At 42.6% G+C, this 20,422-nt stretch overlaps 1 protein-coding gene across 6 annotated transcripts in view; it reads right to left on the reverse strand.

Annotated features, from left to right (window-relative positions):
• Positions 1-20,422, reverse strand: part of fam49a (family with sequence similarity 49 member A) — a 216,162-nt gene that overhangs the window by 68,278 nt on the left and 127,462 nt on the right. For all 6 annotated transcript variants that reach the window (XM_080192179.1, XM_080192182.1, XM_080192180.1 and 3 more), the window contains one exon: positions 1,005-1,074. In XM_080192179.1, coding sequence (XP_080048305.1) covers positions 1,005-1,074 — 70 coding nt within the window. The remainder of the gene's footprint in view (positions 1-1,004; positions 1,075-20,422) is intronic.

Here is a 20,422-nt window from a genome sequence, read left to right on the forward strand (position 1 = left end):
TTTCACAGGACCATTTGCATAGCTCAATTATACTTCCTATAACAGGGTGCTCAGAACACCAAGTTATATATTAACTTTTTAAAATAGTAACACAGCTTTTCAACATTTCAGTGGCAATATACTTGTAATAATAGAGAAGCAATCCGAATTTCAAAATAATCCTCAGATGATGGTTTTGTCTTTCCTTAAACTGAATTAAATTAAAAGACAGCTCTTCAATAAAATGAATACTGCATTCTGTCTTACAACATATGGGTTCTAGCACTACAGAAGGCTGGAGGCATTGTTCAATTTTGAAACGTTGGGTGACTGCATGTTTCTTACATCAGCAGCAGAAGCTTTGCTGCCTGCAGTTACACTAGCATTAAGTTAGTGTAACCGCATTATACAGAATAATACGCATTGCTCGAGCATACAGATTTTTGGAAATTCTCATCATAAATAAAGTCTCCCAGTCTTTTGTCTCAGAAATTGCAAATTGTTAGTCAATGTAACCTAACATCAAGTTGCCTTTTAAAAAAATGAAACAGGCTGTTCAAGCTTGTGGACAAACAGAGGCATTTCTAAAACAAAAACGCTGATTGTGTATCACAGATTGGGGGCTACGCAAATCAAATCAGCACCATTTGGAGACAGGGAAGCTTTGGAACAAAAGAGAAGCTGTTCTTTTCCCTCTCTTTTTTGGGTTAGACATAAGCATTTACTGAGCCATCCGTTCCTAGACAATAGTTGTAGATAACTGCTGAGGCTCACAAATGGTTGAGCAGGTGGCGAGAGCATTGTCGTTAAAGTGCAGCGCACATCCTAGAGCACAGGATTGGTGTTGAGATTGTAATTATATACAAAGCATTCCAGATAGGCATCTGGCAGTTCAGGCAATGAAGTATTCTATAAATCATGAAGTAGATGCATGCAACATTCACTGTGGCCAACAGCTGTAACTCAAAGGGAAACTAACATGCTCTGATGTAGTTCATACTAATTAGCTCAAACACTTCACCTACCTGGTAGCAGCTTTGAAGACAGCGGCTTGTTTGTTACACAGCTTGGTGCTATAGTTTAACACATCAGAATCTAGAAATATAAACACAGGTATTTTACTTAGAATTAAAAATAAGATATTCATGGTTATCAAATGTAAAAATTTTCCGTAAGCTTGCTCTTTCATAATGACTATTCACAGGCAACTCTTCTCAAAGGATTACCACAAATAAACTAACAAAATTTGAAGAAAACTTAACACATCAAATTAAAGTCTGGTCCTGATTATCAATGACGTATTCCAGTCATGGCCAGTCACAGAAAGTCTCACATGTGCCACTGGATACTGCAGGGTCTCTCTCTCTAGAGACGCCCTGACGTGGATATAGCCATAGAAGAGAGGCAGGTTGTCAGATCGAACAAGTCCCTCAACCTCTTGCTGCCTGACAACCACCTTGACCAGGTCCAGGCACAGCCCCAAGCGAAGGCCCTCAATCTGTCCATTCCCCTCTGCAATGGATGGCCAAAGATCAAGAGTATGTTTTTTCTGTAGGTTAACAACCATCTTGAACTCTGATGGTGGAGAAAGAAAAACTGATAGAGTAACAAAGATCTCCTGTTTACTGGCATAACATGCAAGTAAAGGTTCCTGGTACCATTGGTGAAAGGTTAGCTAACCTCCTTAAAAAAGATATATTGATTGCAAGATCAATGACACTTAGTGCCACTCCTCTGCCTTTTTCCATAGCTCTGTCACTTATTCTGCTTTAGAAAAAGAATCCTAGCCTCTTGTGAAAGCCATGGACCTACCTCGCACTATGTTGAGCTTTCTCTATACCCTAGCTGTGAGTGTTACACCACATTCTGCACTCTCTCCTTTTCTTCTCTATGAACAATACGCTTAGTCCACATGCAAGAAACAATACTTTTCACTGTATACTAGTACATGTGACAATAAATTAAATCAAAGATTGAATCTGCCTCCACCATAATTCAGTAGGCTTGGTTTTTGAAACTAGCTTGTGTTAAAATTAAACATTGAGCTGCTATATAAACACTTTTGGAGCCTGGTGATTTCACAATAAAATTGGATTTTATATATAGATGAAGCTTGCTATTATTTAACAATCATGTGATGGAAAATCTGTGGAAGGAATTTGAAAATCAATTTTATGTGCTACTGTGCTAAATCTCCAGGCTCAAAGATAATTCATATTGCACTCCCATGTTTAAGAATCATAGAACCCTACAGTGCAGAAAGAGGCCCTTTGGCCCCTCGAGTCTGCACTGACCACAACCCCACCCAGGCCCTACCCCCATATCCCTATATACTTTACCTGCTAATCACTTTAACCTATGCACCTCAGGACACTAAGGGGCATTTTAGCATGGCCAATCAACCTAACCCGCACATCTTTGGACTGTGGAATGAAACCGGACCACCTGGAGGAAACCCACGCAGACACGAGGAGAATGTGCAAACTCCACACACACAGTGACCTGAGCCGGGAATCGAACCCAGGTCCCTGGAGCTGTGAAGCAGCAGTGCTAACCACTGTGTTACCGTGCCGCCCATGTTTAGTTATCACACAAGCCGTTTGAACGAATTTTTACCAGTGGTATAACACATATTAGATTCTCTTTGGTTATAACTGATTCAGTTAGCATTATTGCAAGCTGAAAATATGCACATCTCAAAATGATGCAAGTACTTTAGAGGATAGATATTGTTTCCTTGATGGTTATTCATTGATAGTTCAAGTCATTCCATTCAAATACAACCATGCTTGGAGGCCATTTACAGTATATTTGCTTGTTCTGCAATGTAGTTTGGTAGACAGTTCAGAATCCTCGGTATAGTTGCCCATCTAAGAGTTGAGAAATGCAGATTTTGATCAAATAAAACTTGAGAATTTATATCTTAGTTGGATTGAAACCAGATAGTATTCAGTTTGAAGATAGAGGAAAGAGGATTAGTCAGATGCTTTAGTGATGGTGTGCTAATAAAGTATGTAAAGATGATCATATGTGTTCCCTGTGATTCTCGCTACATTCATCCAGATGGAGGGTAGTTTTCCAGGGAGTCTGCTCACAGGCAGGCCAGTCATGCTGAACTAAAAGAACTATCTTGGATTAAATTAACACAATGTGACAACAATTGAGTCTGGAAATTTTCTTCAGCATTGTAAACATCAGCAAGCATGCAAGTTTGTGTTTCACGTATTGTTGTACCACATTATCCTTATTCAAGAATTGACTTCATGCACTATGTGGGTGAATACTTTTCCATTAGTTTAAATGTAATTAATATTGCTGAAATAATGAGGCCCAAAGAAATAATCCTGGCTTAGTATTATAGATATGCACAGGAAGATTAAATGTAGCTTTCCTGATTACTATTTCAAGCTATGCATTCAATTACAAAAATTGCTCATGCGTAAACAAATGCCACAATAGATGGTGGGTAAAATTACACAGAAAATAGACTTTCCTGTTGCAGCTTAAGAATGGAGAGTAAAAATATAGTTACAAGTCTGCTATTATAGGGGTAGCAAAGTTTTCCAACTTGCGTAATTGAGATTATTGATTGCTTTGCAGAGATTACTAACTGTATTTTGTCAGCCGATAAAGACAGAGGTCTGTTATATATTATGTACAATGTCAAGAGTTCTTTCCTATTTCACATCTGGGCTTTATCCTCTCCGTAAGTTTCAAAATGGCTCTTTGTAAGCAGAGAAAATCCTTCCTCTAATCACCATTAAAATTTTGTCATTATGCCCAGTGTGAACATAAGAACATAAGAACATAAGAAATAGGAGCAGGAGTAGGCCATCTAGCCCTTCGAGCCTGCCCCGCCATTCAATAAGATCATGGCTGATCTGTCGTGGCTCAGTTCCACTTTCCCGCCCTCTCCCCATAACCCTCAATCCCTTCTCTTATCAAAAACCCATCAACCCGCTTCTTAAAAATATTTAGCGAGGCAGCCTCCACCACTTCAACGGGCAGAGAATTCCAGAGATTCACCACCCTTTGAGTGAAGAAGTTCCTCCTCAACTCCGTTCTAAACCGCCTCCCCTTTATCTTGAGGCTGTGCCCCCTAGTCCTACTGTCTTTTTTGAGTGGGAAGAGTCTCTCCACCTCTATCCTATCCATCCCATTCATCATCTTATACGTCTCAATGAGATCTCCCCTCATTCTTCTAAACTCTAACGAGTACAAGCCTAGTTTATTCAGCCTCTCCTCATAGCTCAATCCCCTCAACTCCGGTATCAGCCTAGTAAACCTCCTCTGCACTCCCTCCAGGGCCAAAATATCCTTGCGCAGGTGCGGCGCCCAAAACTGCACACAGTACTCCAGCTGCGGCCTCACCAATGCCCTATACAGCTGCAGCAAGACCTCCCTACTTTTATATTCAATCCCCCTCGCTATGAAGGCCAGCATCCCATTCGCCTTCCTGACCACCTGCTGCACCTGCAAGCTGGGTTTTTGCGACTCATGCACAAGGACCCCGAGGTCCCTCTGCACCGTCGCCTGCTGCAGTTTTTCGCCACGTAAGTAATAGTCCTTCCTACCATTCTTCCTACCAAAGTGGACCACCTCACACTTGCCAACATTAAATTCCATTTGCCATTTCCTGGCCCATTCGCCCAGCCTATCTAGATCCTTCTGCAGACTCTCCACACCCTCCGCACAATTTGCCGTTCCCCCAATCTTGGTGTCATCAGCAAATTTCGACACCCTGCACTCGGTTCCCTCCTCCAGATCATCTATATAAATGGTAAATAGCTGAGGCCCCAGCACTGACCCCTGGGGCACCCCACTAGTCACCATCCGCCAATCCGAATAGCACCCATTGACCCCCACTCTCTGCCTCCTATTTGACAACCAATCCTCTATCCACGCTAACACCCTACCCCCAACTCCATGTCCCCTGACCTTCTGCAATAACCTCTTGTGAGGTACCTTGTCAAACGCCTTCTGAAAATCCAGAAAGACCACATCCACCGGCTCTCCTCTTTCCACTGCCCTAGACACATCCTCATAGAACTCCAGTAAATTTGTCAGACACGACTTCCCTTTAATGAAACCGTGTTGCGTCCGCCCTATCAAGCAATTCCCTTCAAGATGCCTCGCAATTTCCTGCTTAATGACAGATTCTAACATTTTACCTACCACAGACGTTAAACTAACCGGCCTATAATTCCCCGCCTTTTGCCTGGCACCCTTCTTAAACAACGGCGTAACATTAGCCGTTTTCCAATCTTCCGGCACTTCCCCAGAATCCAGCGACGTCTGGAAAATAACCACCAAGGCATCCACTATCACCTCCGCCATTTCTTTCAGAACCCTCGGATGCATTCCATCCGGTCCTGGGGACTTGTCCACAATCAGCCCCTCCAGTCTGTCGAGCACCACCTCTCTAGTAACAGTAATGTCATTAAGACCCTCCATTCCTACCACCTTTCCATCGCTAACACCCGGCAAATTATTCACGTCCTCCTCCGTGAAGACAGAAACAAAAAAGTTATTCAAGACCTTCGCCATATCCCCATCCCCTACCACTAGCTCCCCTTTCTCATCCTCTAAAGGACCAACGTTCACCCTAGCCAGCCTCTTCCTTTTTATATATTTATAAAAACTCTTGCTATCCTTTTTTATATTAAGTGCTAGCCCAGCCTCATAGCTTCTCCTACCCTCCTTTATCAACTTCTTTGTCAATCTTTGTTGACATTTAAACCTTTCCCAATCCTCTTCTCGCCCACTGCTCTTAGCTACTCTAAATTCCTCCGCTTTTAATTTAACACTTTCCTTCACCTCCTTCGTTATCCACGGCTTATTACCTCTCTTCCTACTGTCCTTTTTAACCATCGGAATAAATTTCTGCTGAGCACCAAGAAAGATCTCCTTAAAGATCCTCCACTGCTCCTCAGCAGACCTACCTTCCAACACATTCCCCCAGTCCACATTCGCCAATTCTTCTCTCATCCTACCATACTCCCCTCTATTCAAACAAAGGACGCGCGTCCGGGAACCCACTTTCTCCTCCTCCATCTGCACCAGAAACTCCACCATACAATGATCACTCTCTCCAAGAGGATCCTTCACCGCAAGGTCCCTAATTCTACCCGCCTCATTACATAGCACCAGATCCAAGATAGCTTGCTCCCTCGTCGGCTCCAACACACACTGTTCAAGGAAATTATCCCGGCAGCATTCCAAGAACTCCTCCTCGAGCCCACCTCGTCCAACATGGGTCGACCAATCAATATGCAGATTGAAATCTCCCATAACTACTGCCGTCCCATTCCTGCACGCCGCACTTATTTGCGTGTTAACAGCCCGCCCCACCTCCAGATCATTATTCGGGGGCCTATAGACGACACCCACCAGCGTCTTCCTCCCTTTGCTGTTCCTAATCTCCACCCACAACGATTCCACGTTCTGCTCTTTGGCTCCGATATCATCCCTTGCTACCACCTTGATACTATCCTTAATCAGCAGAGCTACGCCACCCCCTCTTTCCTCCTGCCTATCCTTCCTAAACACTTGATAGCCCTGTACATTCATCTCCCAGTCCCTGTCACCTTGCAGCCACGTCTCTGTAATGGCCACCAGATCGTATCCATTTGTGTCGATCTGCGCCACCAGCTCATCCACTTTATTCCGAATGCTTCGTGCATTCAGATAAAGCGCTTTCATCCCAGCCTTCACCTGGACCCTATTTGCCGTAACGCCACCAATTGGGACATCCTCGGCCTCTTCCCTTACCTGTACCCTATCCTTAACTTTAGACCTCGTAGCGTCACCTACCCTCGCACCCTCCCCCCCCTAATTAGTTTAAAGCCCTGTCTACAGTCCTCTTTACTCGATTCGCCAACACTCTGGTCCCAGCACGATTCAGAAATTAGTCTCTGAGATGAAATGTACAAAATGACTTTGAATAGACAATATTTTAGATGCTGAATTCCAGCTATCAAGTCTGTCACAACCTTCAGATTCCTGACAGCAGTTAACTTACCCTATTTAGTTCTTTAAGTATTGAATTACTTTGCTGCTTTCCTGTTACATAAGTTTCTTTGATCTGAAGTTCCTGACGTTTGGGTTTGAATTATCTAAAAACAATCTGACACATTGAATGTGTACTAATGTACCACCTCATATGCTATTACTGCACCGACAATAAGAGGCCAGAGTCCCTAAATGATCTGACGACTTTGAGACCTCTGTAAGGTATCAAGTACCATGGGAACAATTTTTTTTTTTACGGCCATGAAATATATTAACTTACTGTTATTCAAATTAAAAATTACTATGGATATCTAATGCCAGGAATGCACATCAGTACAACTTAGGTTTTACACTTCTATGGGCCCAATTTTACTATTTTCATTTTAAGTGCTGAATCTGGGTGCAATTCAGATCTGACTTGGAAGTCTGCTCTCAGGCATCCCCATACGCACTTAGCCTGAAATAAAAATCGTGGGTCTGAATTGCACGCCCAAAACAATTGGAGCTCTGAACTGAGCATGCACAGTGAGGGAAAAAATTTGAAAATCCTGCCGCTGTCACATCTCTCCCAGGCTGCAAAAAGCAGATAAAGCGAATCTGGCCCCACAGACATCACCTGCCCCACCCCCCCACCTCCGATCTGAGTCAGAGCCATTGGAAGTGCTGAACTTACCTTTTCAGCAGCTGTAGCGCCTGAAACAGACCTTTGCCGAGAATGTCTGTTTCGCGCCCAATCTAGATGCGCAAAAGTGATGATAAAGGGGGAAATGCTGATAAAGTTGGGCAGGCAAATGCATTTAAATTGCCATTGTGCCCATTTTAGGCACATATCATATCACAGCCATTTTTGGGCCTTGTTAAAGTGGGCATCTCTGTGGACGTAGGCGCAGATTGTGTTAATGGCCTCACGCCCGACTTTATCACATTTTTGCGCCCAATTGAGCCCTGTGTAACTATTTTTCATAAATGCAATCTATTTCATTTTTATTCATGGGAATGTGGGCTTCATTAGCAAGGTCAACATTTATTCCACATCCCTAATTGGCGAAGCATGTGGTCAGCCTCTTAACTTGTGCTGTTAGGGTTGGGTGTATGTGGCGCAGGTGCACCCATGATGTTGTTAGAGAGGGAGTTGCACAATTTTGAAAAGCAACAATGAAGGAATGACAATATATTTTAGGTCGGGATCGTGTGTTACTTGGAGAACTTTCAGGTGCTGCTGTCCCCATGCACCGGCTTCCCTTAGCCTTCTAGGGAATAGAGGTTGCTAGTATAGGAAATGCCTTAGTGAGTTGCTGCAATGAATCTTACAGATGGTATGCATTTCTGCCACTGTGTATTGGTAAGGGCTGGGGGTGCCAACAAAATATACTGCTTTGTTTTGGATGGCATTGAGCTTCACCACTATCACAAAGAGCAAAACAGCCCGGGAAACAGGCCCTTTGGCCCAACGAGCCCGCGCCGCCATTTTAACACCAACAGTCCACCCCTCCACCCATGACCCTCATCTATTGTTTTATGGCCATCCACATTGAGGGAAACAAATTTAGGGACAATTTATTACTGCCAATCAGCCTAATAGCACATCTTTGGGGTGTGGGAAGAAACCAGAGCACCCGGAGAAAACCCACGCAAGCATGGGGAGAATGCGCAAACTCCCACAGACGCTGGCCCAAATCCATGTGTCTGCACAGCAATCAGTGATAGTCACTGAGCTGTCGTCTTGCCCAGCATCTGGTCCAGTTTAAACTCACACTAACGACATGAAGCACTAGGCCAATCTCAAACAACCAAGAGAAGCCCAAGTATGGCCCATTGCGTGTATGTCCCTCGTTGGGCAACAAGGTGGACTGACTTAAAACCTGTGAATGAAAAGAGAAAAAACATTATCATCACACCATATCCATTTACCTTACCAGGGACGCCCCAATGCTAATGAACCTTATTTAAAACAATCTCCTATATCCACCCATCTCCAACCCACTCATGTGCCTAAGTACTCTTAAACACCTCTAGCGTGCTTGCCTCCACCACCTTACTTGCCAGAGCATTCCATACCCCCACTACCCTCTGTGTGAAAAACCTCCCTCTAATATCTGTGTTATACCTCTCGCCCCTCACCTTAAGCCCATGGCCCCTCGTACTATGTGTCTCTACCATAGGAAATAGCTTACCTCTGTTTACTCTATCTATACCCTTCATAATCTTATATACCTCTATTAGATCCCCCCTCAGTCGCCGTCTTTCAAGGGAAAAGAGCCCCAATTTCTTCAATCTTTCCTCATAACCCAGTCCTTCCATATCAGGCAACATCCTGGTAAACCTCCTCTGCACTCCCTCCAGAGTCTCCATGTCCTTCCGGTAGTAAGGCGACCAGAACTGGACGCAATACTCCAAAGGCAGCCTAACCAACGTTCTATACAACTGCAACATTAGACTCCAGCTCTTATATTCTATACCCCTTCCTATAAAGGCGAACATACCATAGGCTTTCTTCATAACCTTCTCCACTTCTACTGCCACCTTCAAAGACTTGTGCACTTGCAGCCCCAGGTCTCGCTGCGATTCTATACTCCTTATGGGCTTACACTTAATCATATAACTCCCGCCTACATTATTCCAGCTAAAATGCATCACCTCACATTTATCCGGATTAAACTCCATTTGCCATGTATCTGCCCAATATACCAGCCTATCAATATCCTGTTGTATTGCCAGACACTGCTCCTCACTGCCTGCCAATCCAGCCATCTTGGTGTCATCAGCAAATCTGCTGATCACACCACTTACTCCCTCTTCCAAGTCATTTATATACACTACAAAGAGAAGAGGTCCCAGTACTGAGCCCTGCGGCACACCACTAGTGACAGACCTCCAGCTAGAAAAGGACCCTTCCACTACTACTCTGTCTCCCCTTTGCAAGCCAGTTCTCAACCCATCTAGATACCTGGCCACGTATCCCATGAGCCTTAATCTTTTCGACCAACCTACCATGAGGGACTTTGTCAAACGCCTTACTGAAATCCATATAGACAACATCAACGGCTCGTCCTTTGTCGACCATTTTTGTCACCTCCTCAAAAAATTCTACCGGATTCGTAAGGCAAGACTTCCCCTTTACAAAGCCATGCTGCGTATCCTTAATCAGATCACAACGCTCTAAGTGCTCATACACCCTATCCCTAAGAATCCTTTCCATCAACTTGCCTACCACTGACGTTAAACTCACCGGCCTATAGTTACCCGGGTTATCCCTCCTACCCTTTTTAAACAACGGTACCATGTTCGCTATCCTCCAGTCCTCTGGGACCTCACCAGCATTGCTGGGGCTAAACTCACCCAGGTAAATGGAAAGCAGATATGCCCCTGATTTTTGCTTTGTATATCGTGGATAGGTTTTGGAATTCAGAGGTGAATTACTTGAAGCCAAATCATAACCTCTCACCTGCTTCTGTAGCTACAAAATTTATGTGGGTAGTCTAGTTAAGTTTCCAGCCAATGGTAAGACTCCCTTCCCCTACTATCTGTCAAGGGGAGGTAGTTAGGATATCTTTTGCTGGAAATGGTCACTGCCCGACACTTGTGTGGTGTCATTGTTACTTGCCACTTAGCAGCTCCAGCCTGAATGTTGCCCACATGCAGCAAGACCAGGACATGTGCTGCTTGATTGTCTGAAGAGTTGCAAACAGTATTAAACACGTGCAATCGTCACCACTTCTGATCTATTGAGGGAGAGAAAATCATTGGTGAAGCAGTTGAAGCTGATCAGACCAAGTTCACCACCCTGAAGAATTCCTGCAGTGATGTTCTTTGGGCTGACGTGACTGGACTGAAACAACCATACTAGCTATGTCTCCAGCCACTGGAGAGTCTTCCTCCAATGACCATTGACTTCAATTTTACTGGAGCTTCTTGGTGTCACATTCAGTCAACTGCTGCCTTGCCATCAAGAGCAGTCACTTTCATCTAATCTCGAGTTCAGCTTTTCTGTCCATGTTCAGATCAAGGCTATAATGAGGTCTTGAGTTGAATGACCCTGGCAGAATCCAAACTGAACATCAGTGAGCAGGTTAATGCTAAGTAATTGCTACTTGGTAGCACTGTTAATGATACCTTCCATCACTATTTTGATGATTGAGAGTAAACTAATGGGGCTGTAGTTGGGAGGGCTCGATTTGTACCGTTATATATTGCCTAGAACATATCTAGGCAATCTTCCAGGCCAGTGTTGTGATTGTACTGGAACAGTTTGACTACAAGGGTGTGGCTCATTCTGGAACACAAGTCTTCAGCTCTTTGGCCCAGATGTTGTGGAGCCCAGATTTTACTGCATCCAGTGTCCTCCACCATTTCCTGATATCACGTGGAGAGAATTGAATTGGCTGAAGATTGCTATCTGTGATATTTGTAATCACATGAGGAGGCAGAGATGGCTGTGACATTTACAAGTACTTCAACTTTGTCATTTGCACAGATGTGCTCAGCATCTCACCATTGAAGATTGGTACGTTCATGGTTTCCCAGGTTGTTTAACTGCCCACCACAACTGATGACTGGATATGGAAGAACTGAAGAGCTTTGATTTTATTAATTGACTTGGGAATTACTTAACTCTGTTAATAGAATGCTACATCTTCTGTTAAGCATGTCTGTAGTTCAGTATGGCTCAGTTGGCATGTCATTTTTGGGTACTCCCAGTGCTGCTCTTAGTACTGTCTCCTATCCTTCTCATTAAACTTGTATGAGTCGCTTGCCTTGATGGAAATTGTAGAGTGAGGGATGTGCCAGGTGGTAAGATTATAGATTATGATGGAATACTATGAATAGTTCATAGTGCTTCATGGGTGCCTAGGTCTGAGCTACCAGCCTGTGCTAAATCTATCCCATTTAGCATGGGTGAGAACCGCACAACATAATAGCAAGGTGTTAAAAAGCATACAAGTATATTAGTGAGGACGAGGTTAATTAGGATTTTGAGTTTTGATTTTGATTTTTTATTTTGATTTTCACACCACTTGCCACAAGCACCTATGTCTTTCAGGATCTGCAAGCTCAGTCGCTACTTATGACATCTAGCTACTCTTGGCTATGAGCAATAAAGATATGTGCCCTTACTTTTCTGTGTTTCTTCCAAGTCATGGTCGACATGCAAGAGTATGGATTCAACAACTGAGTAAGGGCAGATGGTGGTTTCTTTGTCTTTGTTTGGCTAGGTATCATGAGTTTTCATGAAGTCCGGAGTCAATGTCAAGACCTCTCAGGGCCTTCCTTCTTGACTGTATACCACTGTGCTGCCATCTCTAAGCGTACTGCCCTGCTGGTGGGGATTCAGATTATGACTGCATCAGACTGTTGCTTGACCAGCTTGGGACTGCTTTTGCAATTTTAATTCACATCTACAGGTGTTAGTGGGAAGGATTAAGCTGTGCATTTATCATAAGAACATAAGAAATAGGAGCAGGAGTAGGCCAACTAGCCCTTCGAGCCTGCCCCGCCATTCAATAAGATCATGGCTGATCTGTCGTGGCTCAGTTCCACATTCCCGCCCTCTCCCCATAACCCTTAATCCCCTCTCTTATCAAAAACCCATCAACCTGCGTCTTAAAAATATTTAGCGAGGTAGCCTCCACCACTTCAACGGGCAGAGAATTCCAGAGATTCACTACCCTTTGAGTGAAGAAGTTCCTCCTCGTCTAAATTGTTGCTGGGTTATCCATCTAGATTTACGTTTATTAGATGTTTCATAGCATTTAGATACAACTGGGGGGCTCGCTGGGCCATTTCAGAGGGCAGTTAAGATCATGCTGCTGTAGATCTGGAGTCACATACAGGCCAGCAGAATCCCTTCCCTAAAAGGGATCAGTGAATGAGATGGTCTTTTATGACAATTTAGGAGTTTCGCAGTCACCATTACTGACAATAGCTTTTTATTCCAGATATGTTTAACATTCCCCAGCTGCTGCAATGGGATCTGAACCCATGTCTCTGCATCATTTGCCAGTAACATAATCACTGTGCTGCTGTTACACATAGTCAAGACTAAAGTTGCACTGAGTCCAATTGGTTCCCAAAGAGAAGACAGTGAGCAGCTGGCAACAAGGCCAAGTAAACCTGTCAGATACACAAGTATAATTTAAAACCTAGCCTTAACAAATAGCCAACTGATTGTATTCCAAGGATAGAGCGACATATCAAATGAATATATTCTTGATGTCCATAAAGCACATCTAGTGCCACAATGTTTTAAAGGAATACCACCACTTACACTGCAAATGACGGATGTATTAACTAGTATATTAAGTGCACCAAATTATCTATGCCTTTACATTTGTCAATTTTCACATTTACATGTTAGGAAGATTGGCTGGAATTTAATGCCCTCCTCCAAGGAGAGTTTGGTGGTGGAATCAGGCATTTAAACTGGAGAGGTGGCAGGACTTGGTCATGCTGCCCTTCTGTCTGAGTCATGACTAAATCTGGGACAGGAAGGCTCACGGTGAACCATTCCGCCACACTGCTAATTAAAGCCCTGAAGTGGGCAATTAATTCCCATTTGACGGTTCATAGTGCCTGGTGGAGGAATCCAGCACTGAGAAGGCAGCTACCGAGAGCCAACCTACCATCTTTACTGCTGAACCCCATGTCTCCCTCCCCAATAACGTCCCATAGTCTGCGGACTCCCCCACTCCCCCCCACCACCCCAACCATGGCAGTTCTTGAGAATACAATTTTCACCGCCACCTTGATCCCACAGAAATCTTGCTGCTGCCAACATTGGCACTTGATGCAGTGGGCATTCCCAAAAGTAAGCGACACAGGCACTTGTGTTGGCTCTCCAGCTGGTTAGGCAAAAGTCCTCCCTCCTACACTAAATTTCACATTTTGAGTAGGGCAAATTTCAGAATCCAAACATTGCAATGTTGTTGCAGTCAGAACTTTAACGAAAGTGGCTTTTTGTCATTGAATCATTTCTAGTTTACACTTTGCAACTATGAAGGCTGATTTATTCTGTATTAACAATATCACCTTGAATATCTAGAAAGTTAGGATGAAGCAACATAAGAAGCCCACATGGAGACAGGAACAGTAGTCGTCACTTAAAAATAAATAAACGTGTTAAAAATTTTTGAAGTCTAATTGCAGTTAGGGTTAAATACAAGAACAAATTTTGCAGCACTCTTTCTCCAAAATGTTTTTAGGAGCTACAGCTTCTAAGTTGTGATTGTTCAGTTCTCAGACTTCTCCAAACATTGAGCACTGCAATAGGTGACAAGACACCAACCCACAGGACAGATGTACGGTATTAACAGCTTAAAGCCAACAGCTGACATGTCTCTGCTCAGATTCCTTGCTAAATCAATGTTTCACTTACGAAATTTCAAATCTGTACTGAATTAGTTCACCAAACACCATCTGATAGGCTCTTTAAACCAAAATCTCACTGAATTTGTTTCCGCTATGCTTTTTAAACAACTAATCTATTTGAGCCAAGTAGCAATATCCTCATTCTGAGATTTCCAGCTCAATTCTAACCTACTATAAAATTTCAAGTCGCTGATATAGATTGCTTCCTTTGGGCAGAAACAAAACCTGCTTTACTGTTGTGTTATGTATTATCTGGAGCATTCCGAAATATTTATCAATGTTAATATTCACTTCATAAAATGATTAGTATTCTCACCAGGAGTATCAGATCATGAGGATACTCATTAGCATGCCACACACTCCTATATAGCTGTAACAAACAAACAGCAATCACTCAATTCTATTTAAAAGGGTATGCATGATCATGAAATATTGGATATCTTGCTTAAAACTAGATTTTCAGAACATATAATTTTACTGAAGTAAAGGACACCAATTTCAGACAGCAGATATCTGTTTGAATTGAAGCTAGCCCATGAGATAGTGAAAATGAAGTATGACTTACTTCCTGTTATTTGAAAGGGCTACATTAGACTGAATAATTTCGGCAGTGAATTGGATTATTCAGCATCCTTGCACCAATTGCCCCAGATCTGTACCGGACCAATTATTTTGCAAAGGAATCCCCTCCTATTCCAGCACAGCAGTGTCTCACGTCGATTGTCAGCGTGTATACTTTCAAAATGCAAATGAAACAGCTTACCTCTAGACATAGCACGCCACGAAAAAAAATACAGAGCAACATGCTAACCTTACAATAAACATTTGTTTTTGTTTGCTGCGCTGTATAATTGATTATCTCTGTAGACCAAATAATTTAGCAACTCTCAGTTGAAATTGCAAATGCATATTTTACATTTTAACTTAATAAGTCATTAGGTGGGTAAAGTCTGCAACATAACACCACTTAATGTGAATTTGAAGTAGGGAGTGTATAACACGCATATCACCCTAGTAATTTGATACTGCAGCAAAATGTTTCTGCATAATGTGTTTACGCCACGGGTATATTTGTCACTACCTCACAAAATAATGAAAATAAAGAAAGATAAGAGTGGTTATTCAGTTGTTTGAGAATGCGATCAACAGAATTAATAAAGTGGAGTCAGTGGATGTCGTATACTCGGATTTTCAGAAAACTTTTGAGAAAGACTCTACAGGAGATTAGTTAGCAAAAAAATGGGCAAAAGTAAAATAAGCCATTCTCACATTGGCTGGCTGTGACTAGTGGGTTACTGCAACGATCAGCACTTGGACCCCAGCTGTTCACAATATATATCAATAATTTGTATGTGGGGACCGAAATGTAATATTTCCAAGTTCATTGATGACACACAGCTAGGTGGGAACGTGTGAAGTGACAAAGATGCAAAATGGCCTCAAGAGGATTTGGACATACTCAGTAAGTGGGCAAGAACATGGCAGGGATGTGGGGAAATGTGAGGTTATCCACTTTGATAGGAGGAACATATGGGTCGAGAATTCTGTAAATGATAAGCAATTAGATAGTACAGATGTACGAAGGGACCTGGGTGTCCTCAAGTCACTAAAGGCTAACATGCAAGTGCAGCAAGCAACTAGGAAGGCTAAAGGCATGCTGGCCTTTATCGCAAGACGGTTTGAATACAGGAGTAGCAAAGTCCTGCTTCAATTGTATAGAATGTTTGTTAGACCCCGCCTGGAATACCATAAGAGTGTGTTTGCTAGTGCTGTTGGGGAGGGTTTAAACTAATGGTAGGAGAATGGGAACCAATGCAGGAAGTTAGAGGGAAGTAAAATGGAGACAAAAACAAAAGGCAGGAAGAGGAAAAGTGGAAGGCAGAGAAAACAAAGACAAAAATCAAAAAGGGCCACAGTACAGAGATTGTGGAGAACTCAGTGAATAGGTCCAATAAGGTTAAGAGAGTGTACAAAAAATGACAGGACAGCTCGTCTAAGGTGTATTTGTTTTAAAGAAGAGTATGACAGATGAGGCGGATAAACGTAAAGCTTGGGTTACTACTGTGGAACTTTGATGATGCAGCAATTAAAGACTTGGATGAAAGAAGGGCAGGACTGGCATCTTAGCATTCCAGAATTTAGATGCTTCAGACAAGAGAGAAGGTGACAAAAGAGGTGGGGGTGTTGCTTTATTGATTAGGGAGAATGACACAGCTGTATAGAGGGAGCACACCTTGGTGGGATCATGCAGTGAGGCCATATGGGCAGAACTCAGGATTAGAAGCAATGAAATCACACTGTTGGGGTTGTACTACAGACCTCCCAGCAGCCAGAGTGAAGATACTGATATGTCAGCAAATTATGGAAAGATGTAAAAACAACAGAGTTGTTGTGATAGGTAATTTTAACTTCCCCAACATCAGGAAGGGGCTAGCTTAGACCTGGTTCTGGGAAACGAGTCCAGGCAGGTGATTGCTGTCTCAGTGAAGAACCACTTTGGGAATAGTGATCACAATTCTACAATTCAAATCCAAGGTGCTTGTAGAAAAGAAGTAATCCCAGAGTGGAAGTATGAAATTGGAGGAACGCTAACTCTGACAGCATTAGGTAAGAGCTAGGGGATGTAGACTGGGGTGGCTGTTTGAGGGTAAATCTACATTCGACATCTGGGAGTCTTTTAAGTCAGTTGTTAACAATTCAGGACAAGTATGCCTCTTCAAAAATGAAGTGTAAAGATGGCAAGATTTGGGAACCCTGGATGACAAGAGAGATTGTGAGCTAAGTGAAAAAGGAGGCATACATAAATTTCAGGAAATTGAGGACAGATGAGGCTCTTGAATAATACAAAGATAGCAGGAAAGACCTTAAACAGTGACTTGGGGGGACAAAAAGGGGCCATGAAATGTACTTGGCAGGCAGGATTAAGGGGAGTCACAAGGCTTTTTATGCCTATATAAGGAGGAAGAGAGCAGCTAAGGAAAGGGTAGGTCCACTCAAGGACAGTGTAGGGAATGTGTGTCTGGAACCAGATGAGGTGGGTGAGGTCCTTAATGAGTCTTTGCATCAGTATTCACAAAGGAGAAGGATGCGATGGATGGTGAGTATAGAAAGGAGGATGTTGACATTCTAGGACATGTTGAGACAAAAAGGGAGGAGGTACTAGAGATTTTGAAAAACATTAAGGTGGACAAGTCCCCAGGGCCAGATAGGATGTATCCCAGAATACTGAGAGAGGCGAGGGGAGAAATTACTGAGGCCTTGGCCAAAATCTTTGTATCTTCTTTAGTCACAGGTGAGGTACCAGAGGATTGGTGAGTAGCTAACATTTTTCTTCTGTTTAAAGAAGGGCTGAAGAAATAATCCAGGAAATTACAGGCCTGTGAGCTTTAAATAAATGGCGGGGGAAATTATTAAGAAGATTCTTAGGAACAGGATGTACTCACATCTGGAAGAGAATAGGCTTATTAGCGATAGTCAGCATGGTTTTGTGAGGAGGAGGTCATGTCTCACAAACTTGATTGAGTTCTTCGAGGGAATGATAAGAAAAATTGATCAGGGCCAAGCAGTGGATGTTGTGGACTTTGATACAGCTCCTCATGGAATTTCACAGTAACTTCATTGCAATGCTAATGTAAGCCTTAATTGTGACTAATAAATAAACTTTAAACTCATGGCAAGCTGATACAGAAGGTGAAGTCATATGAGGTGAGTTGGTGAGATGGGCACAAAATTTGCTTGGGCATAGAAAATAGAGTAGCAGTGGAAGGGTACTTTTCTAACTGAAGGTGTTTGATGAGCGATGTTCATAATCTCAATGATTTGGAGGAAAATATAAGTGGTCTGATTGGTAAACTTGCAGATGATACGAACGTTGGGGAAGTAGCAGTAGTGAGGAGGATTGTCAGAGGATACAGCAGGATATAAATCAGCTGAAGACCTGGGCCGAAAGATGGCAGATGGAATTTAACCTGGACAAATTGGAGATGATGCGATTTTGAAGGTCGACTGCAGAAGCATACAGTAAATGCAGAGCCCTTAGAAATATTAATGTACAGAGGGATCAAGGCATGCAGATCCACAGTTCCCTAAAGATGGCAATTCAGGCGGACAAAGTGGTCAAAGCGGCATATGGCATGCTGGCCTTCGTCAGTCAGGGCATCGAGTATAGGAATTCGAAAATCATGTTGCAACTATATAAGACTTTGGTTAGGCCTCATTTGGAGTATTGTGTACAACTCTGGTCACCACACCACCAGAAGGATATTGATGCATTAGAAATGATGCAGAAGAGATTCACCTGGATGTTGTCTGGTTTAGAGGATATAATCTATGAAGAAAGGTTGAACAAACTTGGATTGTTTTCATTGGAGCATTGGAGGATGAAAGGGAACCTGAGAGAAGTTTACAAGATTATGACAGGCTTGGATAGAATGGACAGTCAGAATCTTTTTCCCAAGATCAAAAGGTCAATCATTAGGGGGCACAGGTTGAAAGTGAGAGGGGGGATGTTTAGAAGAGATGTAAGGAACAAGTTTTTCCACACAGAGAGTGGTGAATTCCTGGAATATGCTGCTGGAGGAGATGATGGAAGCAGATTCTATAACAATGTTCAAAAGACAGCTGGATAGATACATGACTAGGCAGGGAATAGAGGATATGGACATGTGGAGGCAAAAAAATTTTAGATTAGAGAGACATCTGTGTTGGCAGACAGGCCTGTTCCTGTCCTGTACTGCTCTTTGTTCTTTATTTCCTCCAGTTGAGGAGTCTCGAGTCCAAGGATATGATTTCAAAATAAGGGGCAAATCATTTAGACATGGATGAGGTGAATTTTTTTTAAGTTAGAATGTTGTCAATCTTTGGCATTCTCTATTCCAGGGGACTATGGAAATGCAGTCATTGAGTATGTTAAAAGATTGACATTTTTAAACACCAATACCAAAGATACTGGGATAGTGTGAGGAAAAAAAGCATTGAAGTGGATGATCAGACACGATTATATGGTCACAGTAGGAAGTCTGATAACATCAGATTAAAGTCCAACAGGTTTTTTTTTAAATTAGGAGCGCTCCTTCATCAGGCATTCAATCACCTTCATTGTGATGCAAAATAAATCTGTTGAACTTCAACCTGGTGTTGTGTGACTTCTTACTGTGCCCATCCCAGTCCAACATTGGCATCGCCACATCATGATTATATTAAGTGGTGGAGCAGGTGCAATGGGCTGAATAGCTTGCGATCGTTTCTAACCCAGTTCCCAGTGGGTGTGGTCCCACAGCACAAATAGATGCACATCTGTAATTTCACTCAACAGAATGGACTTAATGGGAAGTGAGGCTAGTAGTAGTTAGGCTTCTGTTATTGGGGATATGGGATAGCTAACACAAAATAACTAAAAACTTAGTTTGAATGTAATTTGTGTAATTTAACCTGGAGGTCCTTGATGCAGAGAGTTGAAATACACTGTGTTGATATGCCACACCTTGATGAATGCACATATGCATGGCAGGAAAACGTATCATTTTTATTTGTCTCCTGGATGTTTAACTCGAAACTTGTTCCAATCAAGCCTGCACTGTGTTGCATTCTGTGTTTTTAACAAGCTATGCTTTGTCCATAGGATATATTTGCCAAACAAAAATATCTTCAACCGAGTCAAGTATTTTTACATCATATTAAACAAAGGGTACACAACATTTTCTGTCATCCAGTGGTTGTCAGTCATATTTAGTAGCTGGCTCTTAACCAGTTGGCGGAGAAACTCAGCTTTTGTTTGGAAAGGGAGCAGTTGCTTGCATAATGTTAAAAAAAATAAAAACAATGAATAACAGATCCGCCAAGTAGCAGGCCATATGTTTCTGAGTAAGCACCGTTTACTGCAAGTTCTACACTGCAGTTTCATAAAGCCAAAATAATTAAGAACCAATTTTAGTGCAGAATGCACCTGTTGTACAACAATCATCTGCCTCACTAAATCCATTTGATATGCTTGGACTCCCACATGATCTACTATGCTTATGCATTAAGTGCATCACAGTTACAGCCAACTCACTGGATAATTAATGTT

The sequence above is a fragment of the Carcharhinus amblyrhynchos genome, chromosome 7 (genome assembly GCF_965287045.1).
Source record: "Carcharhinus amblyrhynchos chromosome 7, sCarAmb.v2.hapA, whole genome shotgun sequence".
NCBI classification, from domain to species: domain Eukaryota; kingdom Metazoa; phylum Chordata; class Chondrichthyes; order Carcharhiniformes; family Carcharhinidae; genus Carcharhinus; species Carcharhinus amblyrhynchos.